The sequence below is a fragment of the Chelmon rostratus genome, chromosome 10, assembly GCF_017976325.1.
Source record: "Chelmon rostratus isolate fCheRos1 chromosome 10, fCheRos1.pri, whole genome shotgun sequence".
In the NCBI taxonomy this organism is placed as follows: Eukaryota; Metazoa; Chordata; class Actinopteri; order Chaetodontiformes; family Chaetodontidae; genus Chelmon; species Chelmon rostratus.
Window position 1 is genome coordinate 9,832,731 of NC_055667.1, and position 24,219 is coordinate 9,856,949.

Sequence of the window (24,219 nt, forward strand, 5' to 3'; positions counted from 1 at the left end):
TTGCTAAGAGGTGGCCCTGCTCACCGCAGTAGAAGCAGGCGTTTTCCCTACGGCGGCGGTTCCTCTCTTCCGCCGTCAACCTGGTATGCCCAACTTGCATGGGCTCCTCCGTTCCAGGAGGCGGCGGTGTGGGTGTGAACGGCGGAGGCACTGACTGCGGACCGAAGCGGCGGGTCTCCTCCCTCGGAGGTTGTCTCCAGCCGTCTCCTCGGCGCGCGCTGTCCTCCCGGCGATTCCTCTCCCGATCGCATAGTCGAGAGTCGATTCGGATGGCCGTCGATATGATGGCTTCCAGATCCGAGGGCAGGTCCAGCGGAGCCAGCTGGTCCTTCAGTGCGTCGGACAGGCCGTGGACGAAGGCATCGTTTAATGCCGGGCTGTTCCACCCACTGTCGGCGGCTAGTCTGCGAAAGTCTATGGCATAGTCAACAACTCTTCGCTGGCCCTGCCTCAGGCGCAGCAGCGCCCGAGAGGCATCGTGGGCTGGCGACTCATGATCAAAGATCTTAGATAGCATATTGGAAAATGTCTTAACATCTTGGCACATCATAGATTCTCTGGACCATTCGGCTGTGGCCCAGGCTGAAGCTCGCCCCGACAGGTGGGAGATAATGAATGCCACTTTGGATTGTTCATTCGGATACGCACCGGGATACTGCTTGAAGTGCAGATCGCACTGCACCAGGAAAGATCGGCATCCACCGGAGTCTCCCGAGAATCTTTCCGGAGCAGCGAGGCGTGGAGCGGCCAAGACCTGGTCACGGACCGGCGGAATGGCGGTCGGTTCTGCATGAGATTCTCCGGCAGGTAAGGCGGCGTTAGCGAGGTGGATGTTCATCCGGTGGAATTGTTCTGTGAGGAGATTAATTTGTGCCATGGCTGATCTCTGTAACTCGCTCTGTCTATCTGTGAGATCCTTTACTCCCTGCTGAATATTACGCAGCTGATCCTCATGCTGGTGGAGGAGGCTGCCCTGAGCTGTAAGAGCTGTTCTTAACTGGCTAGGGTCTGCTGAGTCCATGGTTGGCCAGATTGTACTGACAGGCCCGGAGGCACCAGATAAGGAGGACTCAAAAATGCAGACCACAGACAGCTCAGCGGAGTATTCAAAATAAAAAGGTTTATTAACTCAAAGCGCTCAGGATAAACAATGAATGGCAAACTGAAGGAGATACAAAGTACAACAGAAAACGCTAAGGATAACTGGAAAACTAGAAAATGAATAATCAAGCTCGAAGGCTGAGGCGATAACAAAGTAACAAACAAAGATACCAAACTAGACGAGATGCAAAGTATCAAACAAAAGACCTTACAGGCAATACTGATAACTAGACTTACAAGGATCAAGGACGCTAGAGAGCAAGGCGAGTACGAGACAAGGCACATGACAATCTGGCACAGGACAAAGGGAGACGCGGACTATATATACACGAGGTAACAATGAACAGGTGGAGACAATTAGGGCGGGGTAGACAATCAGACAGGCGGGAAACACACCGGGAAGTCAAGGGCCTGAAACGAGAGGAGAGTTAGGTTTCACAATAAGACAGGAAGTGTATGACAAGACATGACGCTAGTGAACAAAAACACTTAACAGATTTGACGAGACATGACAGACTTTCACACACAAGACTGAGGTTTGTGTCTTGTGTGAAACCAAAAGTCTATGTCGACTTATTAGTTAATAGACATACTTTCAGTTTTGTTTTGTTTTTTAATTGTAAATTTTCAGCAGTAGTTTGGTTCGGTTTAGGGGCCAAAACTAGGTTAGGTTCGGGAGAAGATAATGAGGTTTAAAATAAGTCAGTGTTGACATTTGGTTTTACATTGCACACAAACTGTGGTCTCCTGGCTGAAGGTCCCATGTTTGTGAAAGGCTTTCTGGCAGATAGTCCTGAAGGCAGGCCTCCCCTATGTGCGCTGGTCCCTCCTCGCCTGGAATCCTACAGTGACTCGCAGAGCGAATTGCTTGTGTCCCGGAGCAAATGAATAGGGGCGAACTTGGCCTTTTGCTGCGTTCAGTGGCCCTGACCATAACACTGAGGGGAGCTGCACATTCAGATAATAATTCTCTGTAGGTTCCTCATTATGAGTGACCCCAGTGTCACATCCTGCAATGTTATTTTAGAAATATTAACAACATCAATGATTAGAGCTGCTTTAAAGTAACTGAAATGTAAAACACTGAATGGTTTGTAAACACACATGATGGTGAATCTCCAACTGTTTGCTACACATTAAAAACTGCTTCCAGATGAATTTATGGGTCAGTTTCTCACTTGAAGGTGTTAATGGGCTGAAGTGTAATTATTTTACATCTGGTGTTGATCATTCAGGAAAACACCAGGACAGCTTGCACCAAAGACATTGTTAATAATGGATTAGTTCTAAATAAATCAGTCAAACTGTAGCGTGTCTGACGCAGATAACTGTAGCTCAGTGAGGTGTTTAGCTCATCGGGGGTCAAGTGGCCCGTCTTGCAGTATCACGTCCCTCTGGCTCGACAAGAAATCAGAGATGTGCAGACTGCAGGAATGGTCCCAAGAGGAAAGAGCAGAAAAAGAAAAAAGAAATAAAAGATATAACCGTAATCTTTGTGTAGCCTACGTCTGGACTGCTCTTGGTTTCCATGGCAACACTTTCAGTTTTGTGTTTGATCAGAAGTGCAGAGATGAAACAAGGTCACTCAACAATCATATCTCAGAGAAAAAGCCCACATGGATGGCACATGTTTCAATAAAAGCAAAGCTGTTTGTAATCTTGGCCTGTCTCATTCTCCCATCGCTTAGCAACAGGCCGTGCTTTAGCCATGTGCACTTTCGACGGCGGAGGCCACTACTCTAAATTACAGGGAAAGGACTGCAGGTGCCAGTGTGAGTATCAGCAGTGGATGTGCATTGTTTTCACACACTAATTAAAGCTGTCACTAATTCAGTTACAAGCGTTGCTGTAATAACTGAACATGATTTCCTCTGTCAGGTGAGCCAATGACCTATTGCAGATCTATTCAAAGCTGTATCTGGGAAATATTAAATCTGCAACCAAGTGTACCATAAAGACAGACAAAACAAAGGATCTACTTTTGTTTTGTTGATATTCTGAATAGAGAGCGAACGAGAGAGAGATATCGGAAAACAAGGCATTTCCCAGTCTGTTACTCTAATACCTGTTAATCCGTTCCCTCGGGGCAAAGATAAAGGAGTTCATGCATGCTGGGCGTTCCCAAAGGAAACAGATGATTCTCTGCTAATTAACTATGTGGAAAAACACTGATAATCCTCTGTCTTTGCAATAAGAGTCGTGCCCCTGCACTCGGCCAATAAAATGAAGTCGCCTGGAGAAGGCAGGAAAAGACTCGAAATAGTCAGTGAGTCACTGCCTCGAAAATGTTTGGCTTCCTGTGTCAGAAAGAAGACTTCAAATCTGGCTTGTGATGAGGATGGATGTGCTGCTAGTTAGAAATTACAGCAGCAGTTTTAGCCCACAGCACATCGTGTATTCAGCGCTCAGCCACATGTGCCTCTGTGTTCTCTCCTCATGTTCGGTTTTTGACTCAGCGTATCTCAACACCCTGCTCTCGAGCCATTTCGGGAGCCTGTCAAAGGGGTGCTGCGGGCGAGGCAGCAGCAGTCAACGCAGAGCCCATTACTTGGCAGAGAGGACTCACCGTCCCTCGCAAATTACTGAGTCTGTGCACATCCCGGAGTCATCCTCGTTATCTTTGCTAAAAGCCCATCAAGCCAGAGTGGACAGGTTAAAACGCTGACCTGCGGGCTTATTTACTGAACGCTCCGCTCCTTTTTTCTCCTCACTTTTCAGTTCTCAGCGACTGTGTCTGTGGCCACTAGTGGCACATCAAGCCTGGATGAAGAGGTCTTCTCTGCTGCTTTCCAGTCAAACGGCAATGATTGTGCTCCAGGGGAGACAGAAAATTGCATCTGCGTTTTGGAGTGGAGTGCAGTAATGAGGCTGAGAGGAAGGCATGCATGGAAGTCACAGGGTGCAGTCTCGAATAGCTTTTTTTTGCCATGTTGAGACACACATTTTCTTTCATTTGAAAAAAAAGATGCAGCAAAGTACAGCACACTAATACAGTTTGAATTGTGACTAACAATGCTGGGAAAAACAGAATGGAACGAGGATGCTTTTTCTCAGTTTGCATGAATAAATTCGTACTTAATGATGGATCATTTTTCACAAACCCCAGGCAGCTAAATATGGAAACATCACATTATAACGGGGTGAGTGCCATATGATACAAGAAGGGAGTGTAACTGAGAGGCCAAGTGGATATACCTTTCAAGTCATCACCCAGGAGGGATTAAGGAGCACGAAAACACGCAGGCGTCACGCATTTGCGCGAAATGCTGATGAAACATTCCTCAAACCGTGAAGCAAACGGCCGCATCACGAGCAGGAAGTGACGTTTGCCAGGCTGAAACGGGAGATCTTTGATGGGATCAGAGGGGAGGGCGGCAGAGCGAGAAAGAGTCAGCCTTAGTGTCCTTTTCTGATTCGAGTGTCCCGTTGCATCATGAGATCTGGGCTGTTTACTGTGTGCCTTTATTTATTCAGGCCTGGGCTGTGAATAATGGAGCACACACTCAGGAGGCTCCTTGTCAGCAGAAGTGAGGACCCAACCAGTCATTCTCCAGCAGCGGAAAAAGTATTGAGATCTTTACTTAATTAAGAATAGCAATGCCACGCTACATAAAAACCCCATTACAAGTAAAGGTCCTGCTTCTGTTAATTTACTTAAGTTAAAGGATAGAAACATTAGCAGCGTAATGTACTTAGTATGAAAAGTTAAAGTTCTTGGTGACAGAAAAGCACCATTTCTTACTGTTACATCATGGGATTATTATTATTACTTATGCATTAAGGCACATTTTAATGTTCTCCTAAAGTTGTAGTTGTTTTTTTTTTATGACCTGGGCACATGTTTTGAAATGCAGCGGAAAAGAAGAAAAATTGAAAAATGGAAAGAAAAGTACAAATTGTACACACTCTGTTGCTGTGTGTACATATGTGTGTGTGCGTGCGTGTGTGTGTGTGTGTGTGTGTGTGTGTATGTGTGTGTCTCACTTGTGTGTGCACTAATGTAACTGAGTGTACACCTCTTCGATTGATGGCCACGTCGATGCTCTCTGCAGCTTCTAAATTTAGTCCTCATTCTCAAAGCACTCAGGCACACCTTCTCAATTCCCATCATTAGCTGGTTGAATATCAGATACTGGGATGAGGTCATCCCTCCCCTGAGCATTGCTTTTGCCCCTCCCCCCCTCCCCCGCCCCCTCAAAATCTGGCCTTCGCAGTGCCAGCCAAAACAAAACCTGACCGCCCTGATTGCATAAGACATGCGCCTCACGCATGAACGCACTGCAGTCACTCCAATATGAGTAAGAGGATTTTATAAACAGGTTTTAGACTTCCTCCTATCTCATCAACTGTCATTCTTTGCTTTATCCTGTCAGCATGTAGTTTGGTCCATCCTACAATGCACTAGTGAGAAGTCAGCCCAAAAAGCCAATTCAGCATCAGCCCCAGACAGACAGACTGCTCCGTGTTAAGATGGACCTGGCCTTTGCAGTTGTTATATAATGGCTGCTGATGCTGATGGCAGCATATGATGAGGGAGTGAATGAGTCAGTTACTTTGGTGCTGGATGGATCTATCTATTATTCAGATGTGGGTTCGCCCGCAGGTGCTCTCCCATGTGCCCATCTTCCAGCTGAGACCGGACACTTACTGCCTGTGAACGAGCGTCAGAGGTGAAAGAGCTGAGCGTGGCGGTGCAGCACTCCTCCACTGGCGCACAGCTCAGTTTCAAGAAGCAGAAACATTGTTTTTAGAGACAAATCTATAAATCTATAAACAATAAAAAATCCCCAAATTCATCCATTTTAAAGTTTAACATGCCAAATGTACCAGAGCATGTATGATTGTAGGCCTTTTTCACAGCAGACATGTTGACTTGCCATAGCAGGAAAAGCACAGGTGTTACTAATAACTTTAATGATGACGACAGGGTCCTAGTAAGCCATGAATCTGACCAGCATGCTCCACACCAGGACCCTGAAACTGAGGCAGCTAAATGGAATTCAGTCATCATTTGTTTGATCATTTACACTTGTGCTTTTCCCAGTGTGACACTGGCTCTCAAAAAGAAATTCGCAAATACTGATCTTTACAAATCATTGCTGGCTTTGATTCTAAGACGTTTGAAAGAGAAGCTGTGTTTTAAATTAACACAGGATGGCAACCACATATGTGAAACGCAGCTGAAGGAAATAACGGCATTATGCATATTTATTCTTTAAAATTTATGGCTTTAATAAGATGTATACAGTGAGAGTGTGGGATGTGCATCGCTTGCCTGTTGTGGTCTTGTCATTCTGAGGGACTGTGATGGAGATGATGTATTCTTATCCCGGTGCTCTGTGGTGGAAACACTGTTCCTTTGTGCATCAACATTCAACTAAATTACTCCACTATATTTATTTGACAGCTGCAGTTACACTCATTACTTTGAAGACTGAGAAATTTGCATGAAACTAAACATATGATCAGCTTCTCAAATATGATTTGTTGTTAAAGAAACCTGTATATTAAGCAGATGGCCACATATCAAATAACTTTAACATTCTAATACTGCTTATGTGTTAATGCATCAATAACAATCCAATAATAGAATACATATAATAATTCAATAACAATAATATACCTTTGCTTTAACCTGCATTGACTCATTTATTTGGCCACTTGGGGGCAGCAGAAACAAGATGTAAACACAACAGAGACATATTATCAGCCTTAAAGTTGATATGACAAACTTGTTATCAAACAGTTGCCAAATTTTCACATCCGACAGTTATGGAGCAGAAGTAGCATTAATTTATTTGGACTCTGAAAACCTGATGAAAGCAAGTCCAATATTTCCTCTCCTTTTAGCTCTGTTTTTGTTCTCCGCCAGCATCTGAGGGAAATACCTGGCTGCTAAAAGCTCTGCTCTGTTCACCACAAAGTCGCTAACTTTTTCTGTCTGCTGTTTGGTGTTTAGCCGGTACTGCATCTACACAGCACTGATGAAACGAATAAGAGAAAAGCTCTGAATACTTCTTTCTCCACTGCCTGTACCTCTTGTTCCACTCTTGTTTGCTGTTCCCAGTGATTAAATTGAGGTTTCTCTGGCCTTCAGAGGCATCGGGTGACTCATTTGGAAAGCCACAATGCTACTTAAGCCTCGGTACCATCAGATTTGGTGCCTGACATCCGTGTCATGATAATGGCTATCTGGGGTCCAGCGGCGTCCTACACACTGCAACCAAAACAACCACAATCAAGAGAGGAAGCCCTGCGCTCTGAGGATCACGAGAGGCAGAGCGCGACTGTAAATTAAACAGATTTGTTTCATGCCTGTGTCAGTCTGTAATGATCCACTGCTTCGGGAACAGCCTCGCAGCAAGCTTTAAGGGATTTAAAAGACTTCTCTTGCCGTTGCCTCTATTAATCACAGCTCTCTCCTCTCCGTCGTGTGAGAACGTTTTCTGAGAAACAGTGGTTTAATGCAGGGTCATTATTACAATTCCATCCTCTTTCTGCTGTCAGTGTCACAGCGCTGACTAGTACATATAAAACTCCTCCTGTTACACCAACACACATCTTTAAAGAAATCATGATTTTACATAAATGTCCTCTTTATCACCTCTTTCATTGATTTCTGCTCCTGAGTTTATTTTTAGCTGATCCAGCTGTAAACAAAGAAATACCCCTTATTTGAAATGGAAAATTCTGTAGTTTCAGATATTTGTCCTTTCCCCTAATGAACCTGTAAATCTATCCAAGCATAGTATTTATTTTCCAGTCCCTGAATACTGTATTATGGTGTTATTATTCTGCATTCTGTGGCCAGGCTTGAATCCCATTTGAAATGCTTTGGCTTTGGGTTAAGCTCCTTATTTTTTGTTATTTTTAAAAAAATATTGAGGATAATACACACGGTGTCCCTGACGCAAATAACTGGCTAATTACAAAGAACCACATAGCAGTTTTATTTTGATGATAATAAATCATTTAAAAAACATTTTAGCTTCAATGATTGATCACACATCACAACATACTGCCGTGTGAAGGAAGAAGGAAGCAGGTGTTTTTACACAGCTGATGCTAGTTGTTTTCCATCGAGGAAAACAAGCGTCATCTTTTATTTATGTACGATGCCGTTTATTTTTCTGAATAAACAGAACGTGAGAGACATATTTCCTGAGGATAAGCATGATCAAAACATCATCATGACCACGAGTAATAAAAGAGGAGCTGGGAACAATAAAGCTGTTTGTTACCGAGCGCCTGCAAAGACTCTGTGAATGTGCACCTCCTGATCACTGCAACGATGAGTTAAAGGAACAGTTCAACATTTTGGGAAAAATGTCCATAGGCTTTCTGGCAAAGCGTTAGATGATTGATAGGTGATGATTGATACCATTCCCGTGCTCGTCACAATATTAGCACTACTAGAGACGTCTTTTGGTTAGCAGGGGAATTCTTCTTCTTTTTTTCTGTGATTTATATCCGGCACTGTAAACGTGTGTACATGCTGCTGTGGCAGAAGTCAAAATGTGTTTTAGGCTGTTGAACCACTGCGTCTAGCTTGAAGGCTGCTTGGCTGATTTCCAGTTTCTCACCCCTCTGAATGCTGACAGCTGTCTTGCATTATTAAGTGTGCAGCATCTGTCTGGATTTCACAACATCACAACACATCCTTCTACCTCCTCCTCCTCCTCCTCCTCCTCCTCCTCCCCACCCGGCCTGCAGGACTCAGCTCTCTCTAATGAGGTCAGAAAACATGAACAAGATTGCAGTGGAGAGAAGAGACTGAGATGACGGCTGAGAGTAAAAAGCTGTTCCATGCACTTCACCGGCGTCTGACTGCAGTCTGCACCTGATGGCTTTCACTCCTCATATCTCACAGGAGCTGCAGATCACCGGCAGCACTTTGTGTCTCGACCGGCTAACAGAACCAGCGAAAAGCTCACAAACTGCACTGAAGACATGGCAAGTTGCTGCATCAATGCTTCACTTTTGCAGACCTCTGGCATTTGTAATGCTCTCATTAATATGTATGTCATGACTATATCTGTCACCTCATGTTCATTTGGACACTTAGAGTGAGTAATGCTTTTTCATCAGCTGTCAAACCACAGAGAATAGGTTGTGCAGTGTATTGTCACACAATAACTGTTTATTTCGCTGTTCATTCTTTGGCCTTTACTAAAAAAACTGACATTAAACAGGCTAGCATGGAAAGATATTACCATATATAAGTTCTCTTGACTTTTCCTCCACTTTGGGAAATGTAGGATTTTAAACATAAATTTTGCTTTAATTCATTTGTTGATTTTTTTTTCATTTTTTTTCCACATTCTAATAAAAATCACAATTTGTGGCTCTTGACTTTTACTTTTACTCATGCTATCAGCGTTGCTGTCACTGCCACTTTAGGTTGCGACTAAATGCTAAATGCAAAACAATTTCTATCTACATTTTTCATTGTTCTGACTTTAATTATGTCATTGCCATATGTTTTCCCTCTGTAAAGCACTTGGTTGATTTTAATAAGTGCTATAGAGATTAACTTTATGATTATTCCCTTTCGCCTCAGCGCTACTTTGTTTTTTTCAACTAATTACCAAATGTTAGCATGCTAACATGCTAAACTAAGATGGCAAACACAGTAAACATACCTGCACAACATTAGAGCTACATGCTAATATCAGATATTAGCATGTAGCTCAAAGCACAGCTGTGCCTTAATACAGCCTGTTTGTTTCACTGTAGCTGATATTATAATGAGCCCGTGTATTCTGTCTAATTTGATAGTTTTACTCATTTTTCACAGGAAGTTTCTTTATTTTCTTATGTTGCTGGATTTAAGTATATCCTTCCTCCACCCAAATGTTTATATCTCCACGCTGGCAACAGCCGCAACTGGAGGCATTATGTTTTTGGGTCGTTTGTCCATCCCGTTCTTGTGAATACAGTATCTCAGGAACATCTTGAGGGAATTTCTTCACATTTGGACTAAATGGTCAGAGGTCACCATGACTGCACAAATCACTTTTGTGGCCATAACTCAAGATTTCATTTGTTAATCAGGACCAAATTTCAGACAAATGTCTCACACACAAAATGCTGAAGTGCTTCACGCTCACACATGCTCAGTTCACTGCAACATGTATCCAGTCCACTCTGTACAATAGAGGCTGCTCTAGCACTGCAGCAGCCGCTGTTTCGATAAGCATTTCAATATTCCTACCTCCACCCCTGCATCCACCTGTAGGCTCTGAGCCTCCATGCTTGTCACTCCCTGATCTGGGTGGGCCACGTGCAAACATCAACTCTGTAAATATTTTGTATTCACACAATAATGATTCCATAGGTTGGTAGACTGATCTTTATGTTGGACAGCCTGTGTTTTAGGTAATCTTGGATTTCCATGTTACTATTTACACTATGATAAACAAAACAAGGAAAAACAATGAGGTCACATGTTATGTAACTACACATTTTCTCTGAAGAGAGAGATGGAATAATCCTTTTCTGTTAAGTTTACAGATTACGCCCATTCCCATAACATCGCAATGGATAAACCAGCAAATGAAGGGTGGCCTAAGTGAAGAAACATCCGGCCTCAACTGTACTGTCACTTAGGGCAGATGCTCACTCAGAGGAAAGACTCTAAGTGCTCATATTTATGGTGGATATTGATGTTCTATCTAATACCGCTGAGTTCAAGCTTCCTGATGTGAGCGAGGAGAGAAGAGTATAAAATCAAATATCCCGTCCTGACCAGCGGAGAAGAGTGATGTGCTGGGTGTAACCTGCAGAGGGGAGGGGAAGCGATGGCCTCGGCCTCGGTTCTGCTTGATGATACAGCCATTAATCAACTGACTGACCGCACTGATTGGTTTCTCTGAAAATTGATCTGCGGCTGTGGGACACACACAGAGCCTTTGTTACTGCATGCAGTAAAATTATAATTGGTAAAATTCCCTTAAACTCACTTATATGCTGGACTATTTCCTGGAATCACGGTGCCCTCCAAGAAATAGTCCAGCACACAACACCCTCATAAACAGATTGATGTCTTTTTACTTCCCAGTCTTTATGCTAACTAAGCTACACGACTGCTGGCTGTAGATTCATACTGAAGAAAGTGAATAAGCACATTTCCAATGATGTCAATATTCTTTCAAACGTGACACAACTGTCTAAACACCCGCTGATGGAGATCTACTTTTCAATTAAAACGTACTGGTTTCGTTTGAATGAGTTAACAGATTCAGAGAGCCTGAGACAATTTGATCTTCTTCCCAAACATTTTATGAAGTCTTGAATGTTTTAACGCACCTCAGATGCTGTAAAGGCACCACAGTGTTCATGTGTCATGAGTTTGTGTGGGTGATTTCTTTGAAAAAGAATGTAGGTGGCCTAAAATGTATTTATTTATCTGAGGGCTTCGTCCTTACAGGGAGAGGGATCATTATTTTCTTCAAGCCGTGTACAAATAGGGGATGGACAAAATAATAGAAACACTTTGTATATTGTAATCTAACACATTTCTGAGAATCCTATCACTCTGATATAGTTTAAACATGAATGACGGGAATGAATGTGCCAGGTCTGATGTATTTGATTAAATTATACTGTACAGATGTCCCCCTGCTGTGTTTCTGGTTCAGCAGGCCCATTTGTGTGGTTCTGAGCTGTGTGTCCTTTAACAAACGAAGGTCGTATCTTGCTGGAGTGTAAAGCGCCAAACCCCCCGTAGGCCATTTGTGACTCAACCAAGGACAACTCACCTCACTGCGCCACCAGCCAGATGCTACAAATGCAACTGGATGTTCTTATTCCTGGACTCTGTCACCTCTGGAGAGCCAGAGACCCCAAATGTTTAAGGAGGGAAGAGTTTCAATTCTGCTTGTGAGCTGGTGCCAGGATGCAAATCTTTGTTTTTATGTAGATTTATGAGTCAGTCGGCTCGGAAAAGACACATTTTTATGATTATCAAAAATTAATAAATGAATCAGCCTAATGACATGAAATTACTCACAGTCGGTGAGTGAATAAAAAACTGTGACTTGGAGGGGAGTCATGATGTTCTCACAATAAAAAGTGTGACACTGAAAAGAGTCACGGAGCATCTGCGGGCTCGTTGTGTTTTTCCAGTCAGTAATCAAGCAGTGAAAGGTTACATCTTAATTGAATCACTACAAAATCTGAACATGCTGAAAAAGAAAAAAAAACACAATGTGCTTTCACATATTATAGCCGTGATAAAAACAAATGATACTGCAGAATCAGCATCAAGGACTCAGATCCAAATGCCTGCAAGAGGCCCTGTTGTCGTCAGAATATTATTTTTATTACAGTCTTGGCTCCTTTTTTGAGGCTCTGTGTTATTATGCGTCCCCAGACAGCCAGTGGCCAGGAGCGTCGGCACTCATCAGTGACTCAGTGTGTGCAGAGGATGACGGTGCCAACCTGGAGCCAACAGAGAGTGCTAATTGTGTCTGTTTGGACTCAAAAGCATGAGTCTGGGAAACCAAACCAGTTACCGTCACTGGTTAGTGTATTGTCTTGCTGTCTGCGGAGAGCAGGTTGTCCCAGGACTCTCAGCAAGCTACAAGCAAAACTGTGCTTAAGATCTTTATTGTTTAAGTCAGCTCCAAAAAAAGCAGATTTCATCCATGTGTTGGTCAGGTGTTGCTTCCTCACTGCTGCAGAATAAAAGTTTAGAACCAGGCAAGAAAACATGTTGTGATCTACATGCTCCACTAACTCCTTTAGAGTTAGTGGAGCATGTAGATCAACATTTAGTGACTTCTTCCTCTCTGTCTCTGTAGATTGTGAGAGATTCAACACACCCGGAGAAATCTATTTTGGATCACTGCTCTTTTCCAAAGTCCTTGCAGCTACACATATTTGAATAAAAATCTGCATAATTTCTGATCAGCAGTATAGCTGAAATATGTGAGGATGCATGGTGTCGCTCCAAGGGTTTTATCAGCTCCAATAGGTGTGTGCACCCTCCCCCGTCTGGTGAGATGTATGCTGGGGTGTTAGTAATCAGTCTGATGTGACCTTTCAGGTGGATCTTATTCTCTGGAGTACCGTGGGAGGACAAAACTGGAGCAAGGCTAATTTAACTCTGGTCAGATACTTGCTACCCACATGCTGTTTAAATGTGTACTAGGCATTACTGGTATATCAAAAAAAAAAAAAAAAAAAAGAGAGAGAGAGAGAATATAAATGTGTGACATCATTTATTTTTGCCATTCATTTGCTTTTAAAATAACGTGCATCCATCCACTGCATGGCTGGTTTGATATGAATAAACATGCGTATGTCAGTCGTGGGAGCGACGAAGCTCAGAGTGAATTCAATCGGTATGAAATAATGCTGAAGGATTTTTGCAGATCAAGTCAGCCCTGAGGGTTTGACGTCAGCCCAAACATGATCTCTCCTTGCTAGAACAGTGTGTTTGTGTGCCTGTACGAGTGTGTGCGCACTGCATCCTTTGTCAGCTGCTGCACTGAACTGTACTGACAGACAGACAAACAGATCCCAGTATTTTTTCCTTCATCCCATATTGCTTTTCTGCCTCTTTCTACCACATTCATCTTTTAGACTGAAGGAATTTGCCTTGACTTATTGATTGACCTGTTTCTACCAGACCTGCAGCGTGTGCACCTGAACAAGGGCAAAGGTTTCAGTGTGGAAACATACATTTAATGGCCATGATGATGACACAGCTGTGCAACCATATAACCAACTAAATGTCTTTACAAGTGCTGCTCTGTGAGTGTGAATCAGTGTCCATGAGCAGAATGAGAAGGGAATTTTCTGAGCTATCAGGTGCTGCAGTAATGTACTAAATGTGAGAGCTCCCCCTACTGATGAGATCTGAGATCACAGTGTAAAACAACATGCGATCAGCAGCTGTAATCAGCTGTGGGCTGATTCAATGAGCTTGAATCAGCCCACCTGTGTTCGGTTAAACAGGGAAAAGGAAAACTGTGAATAATCACGAGCCAACGTGAACACTGAACACTGCTCCTAAAGCCTGGTAAAGCACGCTGTGTGTACGGGCGCCTGAGGTTGATGCACTTTTCTTATCTGCTGTGGCTGTATACAATGGCTGGGGGGTGATGGTGGGGCGCAGGTGGGGGATGGGTTGGGGGTGAAGTCGAGGTTGCCATGGAAACCATTGTATTCCCTCCCCTGTGATTGGTGCTGCTGGCATGAGCAAGTATCTGCTATTTCTGTCATTATTCAATACCTCAGACACAAGTGCAGTCACAGGACACACACTAACAGGCATTAACAAAGACAAACAAAGGCTCCTCTGTACTCCATTTCCGTCTTCAAACCGTGTTCTGTCACTATCATAACATCTTGGACGATTACGCAAAAACCCTATTTATCAGTTTGTGTAACAGTTTACTCATTTGAGGGGAGACTTATCTGATAGAGCCTTTTTTCCTGCAGATCACATGAGCGACCGAAGCAGCAGCACTGATCATCAAACTGGCCCTGCTGCAAAATCCACCCAAAAGATACCGCTTGCAAGACAATTTATGCCAGGTAACCTTTGTTGATCTGAACAGTAACACTGCACTTGCATCAATAAATGAGCGTGTGTTCAATTTGCAGATTGATTTACCAGCAAAAAGAAGCAATGACTCATGAACTAATCAGGGTTTGTGGAGCTATGCTTCCACTGATGAATGAACTCCTCAGGAAACACGCTGCATGAAAGAGAGATGTCACACGCTGACGTGTGGTCCATTCATGCAAATCCTGAGGGAGGAATGAACAATTTCAGTGCATCAATTGAGACAAGAAAGCCTAAAAATAAAGCCGCTGCACAACAAGTTGGACAACAAAGGGGAGAAACACAGTAAAATACAGTAACATTCAGAAAAAGGGTTGAGTTGACAGATACAACAGCCACCTCCATACATCAAAAGGTTACTTCTTGTGTCCAAAGCACATTGTTGTTAATCACCTCATTTGGCACTTTTACTATGAGTGTAATTCACAGAGGACAAGAGCCAGAGGCAGCAACAGTGGGCCAACCTTTTTACAAAGGTTTCATCCTAAAGTAAGACACTCAAGCTAATGGGATATCCCCTGAATTGACAACACTTAAAGACACAAAATCTCTTTAATCAGTCATGATAAAGTTCTACTGCAAAAATGACCTCATATCTCTTATTTAAATGATGGCGCTGAGATCGATCCGAACATTACTTAACCTCAGATATTTTAGTCTGATGTTACTTTTGATGCCAAACAGGTTGTGCGTTGTAAAAAGAGTAGGCGTGATGAGCGGCACAGCTTCAGCCTACACCTTTTAGGTCTGCAGTACATCTTCTGTCTTGTGTTTTCTACTGTGCTGTGCTGTTGGAAGCAGTTGCACATTTTCTTGCTTTTTTTTTTGCTAGAATTTCAAGATACTAGGAACATGGAGGTGTTATGCACCTTTTAATTGAAATGCATTGCAAACAGCTCTCCAGCAAGATCCCTTCAGTCCTGCTGAAGACATTTAAGCTTCATTATGTGATGTTTTTATGGCTTTCATTGGGCTACGACTAACACTTATTCACATTTTTCCAGTTGATTATTTTCAGATGAATCATTTAGTCCATAAATTATTCAAAAACCAAGTTCTTTATTATAGGGTAACACTCATTCTTGATTGTCCAACTAACAGGCAGAAGTAAGCAAAATGATTGGCTGACTCATTATTTCAGCTCTCATCGCTGTTCTGCTCTGATTAAATCCTCATAAAATGAATGCTAATATTCACAAAATATCCTGAAAACGGAGTTAGACTTAACACAGATCAGCATCTGAATTGCACAATCCATTCTCACCAGCGCAGTAAACACACTCATTCATCGCGGCAGGAAATATTTCTCTTGTGACATGTATGTTGTGCGGCTTTTGTAAACGTTAATCTCAGCTCATTAACATCCGCCACTGGGATTCTTTTCCTCTCGGCCAATCAATAATCCAGCCTCGTGAGACGGCTTTTGTCGGATTGCGCATCGAGGGAGATCTTGAGCAAAAGGAGACAGAGTTACAGAAATTCTGACCCACAGGATGAAGGTGATTTTTGTCCTAACTGTTGGCCACTTCTGCACCTGTTCGCGCGACCTGAAGTGACCTAAAACAAGCCGGAGGGGTGCAGAGCAGAGCAGAGCCATCCCTTCGTCGGGCACTAAGACCCAGTGGAGAGCAGCGGAGGCTGGGTGCTGCCCCCCACTGCCTGTCTAATCGCCACGGCTCTGCAGTTGCCCTGGGCGCGTGCCGGACCCAGTGCACGTGTGTGTGAAAGTGTGTGAGGTGGAAGTGTGTGTGTGTGTGTGTGTGTGTGTGTGTGTGTGTCATCACAGGCTGAAGACAGAAGCCCTCTCCTAATTTTTTCTTTTCCTGTGCTCCTCTGCTCTCCTACCTGGATCGAAGACCTGGCCAGAGAGAAAGAGGAGTGTGTGTGTGTGTGTGTGTGTGTGTGTGGGTGGGCGGGTGGGTGGGGTGGGAGGTGATGACGAGATGAAAGGGACCAGGTGAGGAGGAGACACTGAGCGCCCCTCTCCTCTCTCTCTCTCTGTGTGACGTGGTGTGTGTGCGCGTGCGTGCGTGTGTGTGTGGGAGAGAGAGAGGGAGGGAGAGAGAGAAAGAGAGAGAGAGAGAGAGAGAGAAACAGGTCGGCTCTCCTTCAGTACACTGTGAACCTGCGCAGGAGGAAGCAGCCCTCTCCAGACTGAGGTATGTCATCGACCGATCACCACACACACCTGCCCTGCCAGCGGAGCGTGTGCGCGGGCAGATGCGTATCTGTTTCTTGGGTGGAAGTTAGGATGCTGGAAAGGTGGGACAAGGGTAAAAAAAAAAATCTGACTCATGAGCCAGATCACACAGCACGTTATCTTTGCGTAGCCACGTAAAAATGACTACATTTTGGTTAGAGGCATTTTGGCATTTCATGTATGTTCATTACTTTTCACTTGCATGTTGCTGCTGAGGCGTTTTGTCATGGAGAGGACACTGGAACAACAGGGTAGTTTTCTCCTCGCAGCAAACACTGTGTCATGTGCATATTAAAGGGTCATATGGTTTCCAGTCTGCAGCCGGAGAGATCCAGCTGCAACCCTATGCTATGGCTTTGTGTGAATTTGTTTGGAGATCTGAGGCAGAGTTTGACTACAAATTGGACAATCTCATTGATCTGATGACATTAAATGGGAGGCTGTGCTGCATGTGAGCCACTAAGTCCTCACTTACCCCCTTAACTGTTTAAATAGTTCTGTTTGGGTGGTTTGGACCTCATAAAACTTAAAAATAAAATTTGGATGCTTTTTATTGTTTCTTTTTTAATGTAATAAAATGCTCTTTGAGGCACCACATTTCACTTCAGGCACTGGTGGTGATAATGTGTTTCCTTTGCTGCAAGAATTAACATTTTGTTGGTCCTTAGTGCACACGAAGTGACCCTGGACACCAGAGAGCAATAAAACAATCAATGCTGATTAGACTGAGCACCTCCACAGGGCTGCTCCACAGTTGTTGCTGCATCATAGCCGAGGTGTTGTTTATGAGTTATTTTATTGGACTGAAGGTGACTGTAACCCTTTGACCCAATCAGCAAAGGCCACCTACTTGCGCCTGCGTCTGTCAGGTGATTGCCATGCTTGATTTGCAGGCAGGAAAGAGCAGGCGCCTTGCAGGGATGAAGCCTGTCACACTTGTGAAATGGAAAACTTGCACATGCAGGTGTGCAGCATATGGAAATGTACCACCGGCTTAGTGCTCGTTCCACGGCTTTTCCAGCGTGTGGGGTTGTGTCCAGGTGAGGTTATGACAGTAAACACGGCGCGGGGCCTCTTGACTACTCCACTGGTCACACCAACAGTGCTGAAGGTGCTCTGCCACCATTTACATGATTTTTGTATCATAACTGAAAGTAACTACAAAGGTTTTATTCAAAAGAGCATTGTTAAGAATCCCCATCCTCATCCCTGAAAATCCAGGGAAGCTTATTTATATTTTTCATGTCATTGCTGTAAAAATATGAAGAGTGTTTATCGATCTTTTGCTCCCATCACTTCAGAAAGCCGGGAGCTCTGTAATGCTGAGTTTCGCAGTTTGCTCACTCGTCCAGTCTCTCGGCTCTGTTAAGGGGAACATATGGTCCACTCTGCGCTTTTAGCCTCTCCCCGAGGCTCCGGCTTCCCTGAAAACACACATCTGAGGATGCAGATGTCAAATGTGTAGTAAATTATGACCCCCGCTACAAGTGAGTGCAGACTGCACTGTTTGATGGCTTTACAGCTATAGCACAAGAGCAACGCTCTAATCACAGCAGCAGAGTTAATGCCATGCTTTACAAAGGACTGCATTTTGATATAAGTGACAAATATCTGGTTGCTTGCAGATTCATTGTGGATTCATTGAAGTCAGCTCTGATATGTTGTTTGATGAGTGGATAGACTAAAAACGGGAGGATTGTAGTATCAGTGTTTGCATGAACAGTTTCAGACTGATGATTTTTAGGGTTTTCCTTCTCGGCATTTGCAGAATGTATTTCTAGTGTGAGCAAAAATTATTTAGGTGTTTTCTGGGATGAGAAATCTCATATTTCCAGACTACAACCTGTAAGATCATTTTTCAGCACGGTCTTGATTACGTAATATTCCTAAAATATATCATCTTAAATTTAGTTTTTCATCAATTAGTGAACTACATGTGCTATACACCTTTGAAAACTACTTCTACTAAGCTAGTATTATTAGTCAGTGTTATGTTTCATGAAACACACTCACACAGCAACTCAGATCTTCACTTGTGCCTACTTTTATACAGGACTGTCTCTTTTGTTTCAGATCTGTACAACTGGAGCTCATATCGGAGAGAGGAGCACACCTTCACTAAAAGATACAGGGAATTGGGTGAAACCTCTTGTGATCGTCTGCTGAGCTCCACCCCGAAGTCTACCGGGGTCAGGGTCCGCTCAGCCCCAGCCGCCATGACAGACAACACCGCCTGAGCTTCTCAGTGACACCCTATGACAGGGGAGGATGGGTGATGGGCCCGTGAAATTCAGCGGCCTCTCTCCTCCTTATCCCATCCTCTCATGGAGCATCCTGTCACACCGAGCCCCTCCTGGAACACTTCTCTCTCCGGCCTCTCCACCTTTCCAGCCTCACTGCACCCGAATATCTCTAACGTGACCCCGCCCGTCGCAAGCGTCCGAGGCGGGGTGGACCTGAACCAGTCCTTGGCGCTGTGTGCTATGCTCATCATGGACGTGCTGGCAGTGGTGGGGAACTTGGCCGTGATGATTGTCATCACCAAAACTCCACAGCTGCACAAGTTTGCCTTCGTGTTCCACCTCTGCCTGGTGGACCTGCTGGCAGCGCTAGTGTTGATGCCTCTGGGGATGCTGTCAGACCGGATCCTGGTGGACGAGGCGCTGTGTCGGAGCTACCTCTGCTTGAGCGTGTGTCTTGTCAGTGCTGCTATCCTCACCATATGTGCCATCAACGTGGAGCGCTATTACTACATCATCCACCCCATGCGTCATGAGGTGAAGATGACAGTGGGGGTGGTGGTGATGGTGCTTGTGGGAATCTGGATTAAAGCCGTTGTCATGTCAGTGCTGCCTCTCCTGGGATGGCTGCTCCAGGGGAACCCGAGTCTGGGGACGACTTCATTCCTCGTTCAGGGTCAGAGACGCTGCTCCCTCCACTGGACAGGAGGCAGGACCACACGGCTGCTTTTCATGGTCTTCTTTACATTCATCTATTTTCTGTGCCCCATGCTGATCATTCTGGTGGTCTACTGCAACATGTTCAAGGTGGCGCGAGTTGCAGCCATGCAGCACGGCCCCCTCCCCACTTGGATGGACACACCGCGACAAAGGTCCGAGTCCATCAGCAGCCACTCCACCATGGCAGCCAGCCTCGGCGGAACTGGTGCCCGCACCACCCCTCAGAGGACCTTCAGTGGCGGGAAGGCCGCCGTGGTCCTTGTGGCAGTGGGAGGCCAGTTCCTCTGCTGCTGGCTGCCATATTTCTCCTTCCATCTCTACTCGGCTGTGGCGTCTACCTCTCCCGTCTCGCTGGCCCAGCTGGAGGACGTGGTCACATGGATTGGCTATTTCTGCTTCACCTCCAACCCCTTCTTCTACGGCTGCCTGAACCGGCAGATTCGCGAGGAGCTGGGCCGCCACCTGGCTTGCCTCTTCAAGCGGGCTGGGCCCGGCGAAGGGGAGCAGCTGCCCAGCCGTGAGGCCTCTATTGAGGAGAACTTTTTGCAGTTCCTTCAGGGTACGGGATGCAATCTGGAGCCCTGCAACTCTCACAGCAGAGCCAGCCCAGAGGAGCCGGAGACCGAGGGTCGTCCCGAATCAGCTGTTCAGCAGAACACGCCAGCTGACTTCCACATCCCAGGGCAGATCCTCGAGGAAACCTCAGAGTTCATACAGCGGCAACAGCTGAACAATGAGCTACATGTATCAGAGAACTGCTGCAAAACTGTACCGGAGCTGTAGCTGCCTCTCATGTACTGTCCCTGCCATCTATGATACAATAAATATACTTAGTTTTATTCACATTTTCTAAAATGTGTTGAATTAATCTTGTTCGTGCTGCAGCAGTGCTTTTAAGCTACACATCTAGTGAACTGCAAACCTGGTTTCTCCTTTGAAGAATTAAAGTTATGTAGCTTTCATATTCCCATCAGTCCTCAGAAGCCATGACGCTGCAGCATTACATGTTTTGAGAGCCACACAGTGTCAGGCTGTTTTCTGTGTGATGTTAATAGATTGACACTAAACCCTCGTGCTGATCGCAGGTCAGCGGAGGGACAAACATCGCACAAACATAAAGAAGTGCTGAAACTCTTCAGGTGGAACACAGTTTTCACGGTTTATGGAAAACTACAAGAGCCATTACAAGACATTTTTAAATGAAGACAGAAACGTGTAGTTTTGATAAGCTTTCCTTTAACGATTCATTAAAAGTTGGGTTCTTCATCAGACATTAGAATATAATGTACAGTACAAACTAAGCCATAACACATCATCATGACTCCATCAAAAATACTGTACTTCCATTTGTATTTTCCCTCTTCTGGATCTTTTTGCCAATCAGATGGCAAAATATTGCCTCTTTTTTGTCTTTTAAAGCTTGAAGAAGCCCCATGACAATCAGCTCAAACCGATTCAGTGATAAAGCTCTTTCTACGTGACTAAACAGACACCAGAACCATTTAGGTTCATCTCCAACAAAGTGTTATTGTGTAGAGCTGTTTGTTGGGAGAAAGACTTGAGGAGGGGGTAAAAAGAACAAAAGGTTGTCAGTTATTGTAGCTGTCCCTGCCAGTTTGTTAAGCGAGTTAAGACGAGGCTCTGTTTCCATCAATGCGCATTTATTCCATGCTCTGAGCCATTTTCTGAAACAAACTGTGGTTCCATTTGAAATATTCATTGTGTTGAAGAGGCTCATTTCACAGCTGGTGCTGCTGCTGGTATTTATAATAAACAGGCTGACACACCAGTGTATTTTTAGCCATTTTCCAGGAACATTATTATCATGTTTATCTGTTCTAAGTCTTGTGATTATCACCTCCTCACCGAAATCATCTCACATTGGTAGACTCGTGATTTCACCCCCTTCCACTCAAGGAAGAACATTGTGAGTGGTTTCATTTGTACGACAGTGATGGAGTTCATTTGAGCGCTGCGAAAACATTGCCGCACGAAAGCCGCCGGTTTGCTGAAATAAGGCTCGATGTGGATAGACTCGGGACGCCGCGACCGGTCCCCGTTACCCCGAGTTGTCTGTGCTGTTTACAGGTAAACACAGGCGCAGTGCGAGTGCTCTTGTGTTTGTGCTTTAAACAACCAGGCTTGTTGTGGCTACACAGCACACAGGTGAGACCATGCTTACACATGGCAAGCTTTGCCTTTGGCCTCATTTGGCAACAAATGGAAAACACTGGTGATACTTTCTCTGATCTCAGGTGGAATACAAACAGTTTGCACACGTCACACGAGCGGTGACAAATGTTCCAAAGAAAATTACAAGGCACAAATCTCTTACTAAACACTTTTTTTGGGTCTCTTTTTATACTTGCTCTCTCTCTTGCTGCCTTCATCTATTTTGAACTGCCTCATAGTGGACTGTTGCCGTGATCACAAGACTCCACAACACCAGGCGCACAGGGAAGGCTCATATTTTGCTGGGAGTCAGAACAAAAAGGTCTTTTTGTCGGGGGGGAGGGGGACATAATGTTCTTAATTTTCTTTGCAATATGACCTTGTTGTGGACCGCTTTTCAGATGGGGTCGTCATGTCATCTTGTTTTAAATGTTCCTCTTGAGTCAAAAGATGGTGCAGTAATGTGAGGCCCAAATTTAGCTGAGTGGATATAAAATAAAACAGTGAGCACAAGACGATATCACTGCTGCAATCTACATCCAATATGTATGCTTTTTCAATTTATCTTGATCAGTAATATTAAAACCACAAAACACACTAAGTATTACTGATATATGATTTTATGTTATGAAGTAACATATATCTACCTTGAATGATTACACCAGCATACAGATACAGGGGTTTAATCTCCATGGATCAGGGGTGCCCAAACCTTTTCCCTCTGAGGGCCAAAAAAACTGGTTTACTGGTCAGCCACAGGCCAAAAGCAGACACATATTGCACTGTATTGTGTTGTTAAGATGCAAACTGGTCCTAAAATCCCAAATTCCCTTAATTGACTTCCTGCATCACTTTGACCGCTGTGCTCAGATTATGAAAAAAGAGCATTTTTACCTTCAAAAAAAATAAAACAGCATGAACAGTCATTTATAGTATAATTTTGTTTTTTTCAGTAGAAACATCTGGCAGGCCAAATCAAACCTCCAAGTGGCCCCCACTTTTTGCCAGCCCTGCTTTAAATAATCTCTAATCTCTCCACATTGAGCATTATTGATCATCTCCTCTCTATGGCACATTGTTGTATTAAATTCACTACTATTTCACACAGTCTGGGGTCATTACAAAGCCCTTATGTTGAGAGTGATCGATCTGCCCTGCACTTGGGTGGATCTCCGTTACCGTAGCAGCAAAATTGCCAAGACCAATCTTATTAAATGCTTTAAGCTTTATTTCTGCCACCATCTGTTGATCACAAGGATGAAGAAATAAGCTGTTCTGAAGGTGAAGGCAGATAATATTCCTAACTTGACGGCCACAGTTACTTGATATGTTCATTATTTCTCTGTATCTGTATTTTTTTCTTTTTTGTACTTGAGCTGAAAACACTGTTTGGATTCTTCATTATTAGGGTTTGTTTTTCCGTTGTGAAGATTTCCCTGTGTGTTGGTTACCCATCAGTTGATTAAAGACACAGCAAGAAGATTCACTTGACTGTCATGGTTGTTGTCGTAGCCTAGTTACTAGACATTTTCAGATAAATAACCACATCTATCTCACTCCCATCAATCACCTCTTCCCCTCCTGCCCTCTAATTGCCTCCTCCATGTGTATGTGCATGTGTGTGTGTGTGTGTGTGTGTGCAGACAGAGGATGCAGCGTCACAGAGGTGAAATGAAGCACTGAGAACAGGATGAAAGAGGAGTGACATTTGGAGGAAGGCAGGATGCTGAAGCTCAGTCAGCGGGGGGAGGTTGTGAATGGCACTGTAATGTTCAATAACAGAACGCTGACCCAACTCCCTGGTTGACCTTTGACCACAACTTCAGGCTCCACACAATGTAAAAACACCTCAACTTTGTGTGCTAAATGCAGAAAACACTGGGGACATTCACTCTTTTCAATAAGCCAATAAAGCTATTTTAAACTCATTCAATCCCACTTGTGTCAGTAGTCTAGATAATATTGCTCCTGTTAGGTTTAAAAAGCTTAAAATGCCAGCTCATCTACGGATTAACGATGGACCCTATTTGATAACGAGACTTTACTGTAAAGGAGGGCTACAAAACTTTCCATTCATCCTGACAGACTGGAGGAGCTCATGACAAAAACTAACTTGGACGCTAAAATTGCTTGTAATTCTTTTAACTTCACATGTCTCTTTGATATTATCAACCACACCACAAATCACTTCTTTAGTTTATAAATGTGAA

The 24,219-nt window shown here is 44.1% G+C and overlaps 1 protein-coding gene across 3 annotated transcripts; it reads left to right on the plus strand.

The window, feature by feature from the left end:
- The first annotated feature begins 16,801 nt into the window (after nucleotides 1–16,801).
- gpr61 (G protein-coupled receptor 61) lies at nucleotides 16,802–23,866 on the plus strand. 3 transcript variants are annotated; one of them, XM_041945823.1, is made up of 2 exons: nucleotides 16,802–16,836; nucleotides 18,951–23,866. In XM_041945823.1, the coding sequence occupies exon 2, from the start codon at nucleotides 19,202–19,204 to the stop codon at nucleotides 20,618–20,620; it is 1,419 nt and encodes a 472-aa protein (XP_041801757.1). In that variant the 5' UTR covers nucleotides 16,802–16,836; nucleotides 18,951–19,201; the 3' UTR covers nucleotides 20,621–23,866. The 3 variants fall into 3 exon arrangements, with proteins under 3 accessions (XP_041801757.1, XP_041801759.1, XP_041801758.1); XM_041945825.1 differs by having other exon boundaries at nucleotides 16,832–16,950; XM_041945824.1 differs by lacking the exon at nucleotides 16,802–16,836 and adding an exon at nucleotides 16,843–16,939.
- The last annotated feature ends 353 nt before the right edge of the window (nucleotides 23,867–24,219 follow it).

Excerpts from the sequence above, each read along its gene's own strand:
- gpr61 (XM_041945823.1), top strand. The coding sequence starts at position 19,202 with ATGGAGCATCCTGTCACACCGAGCCCCTCCTGGAACACTTCTCTCTCC.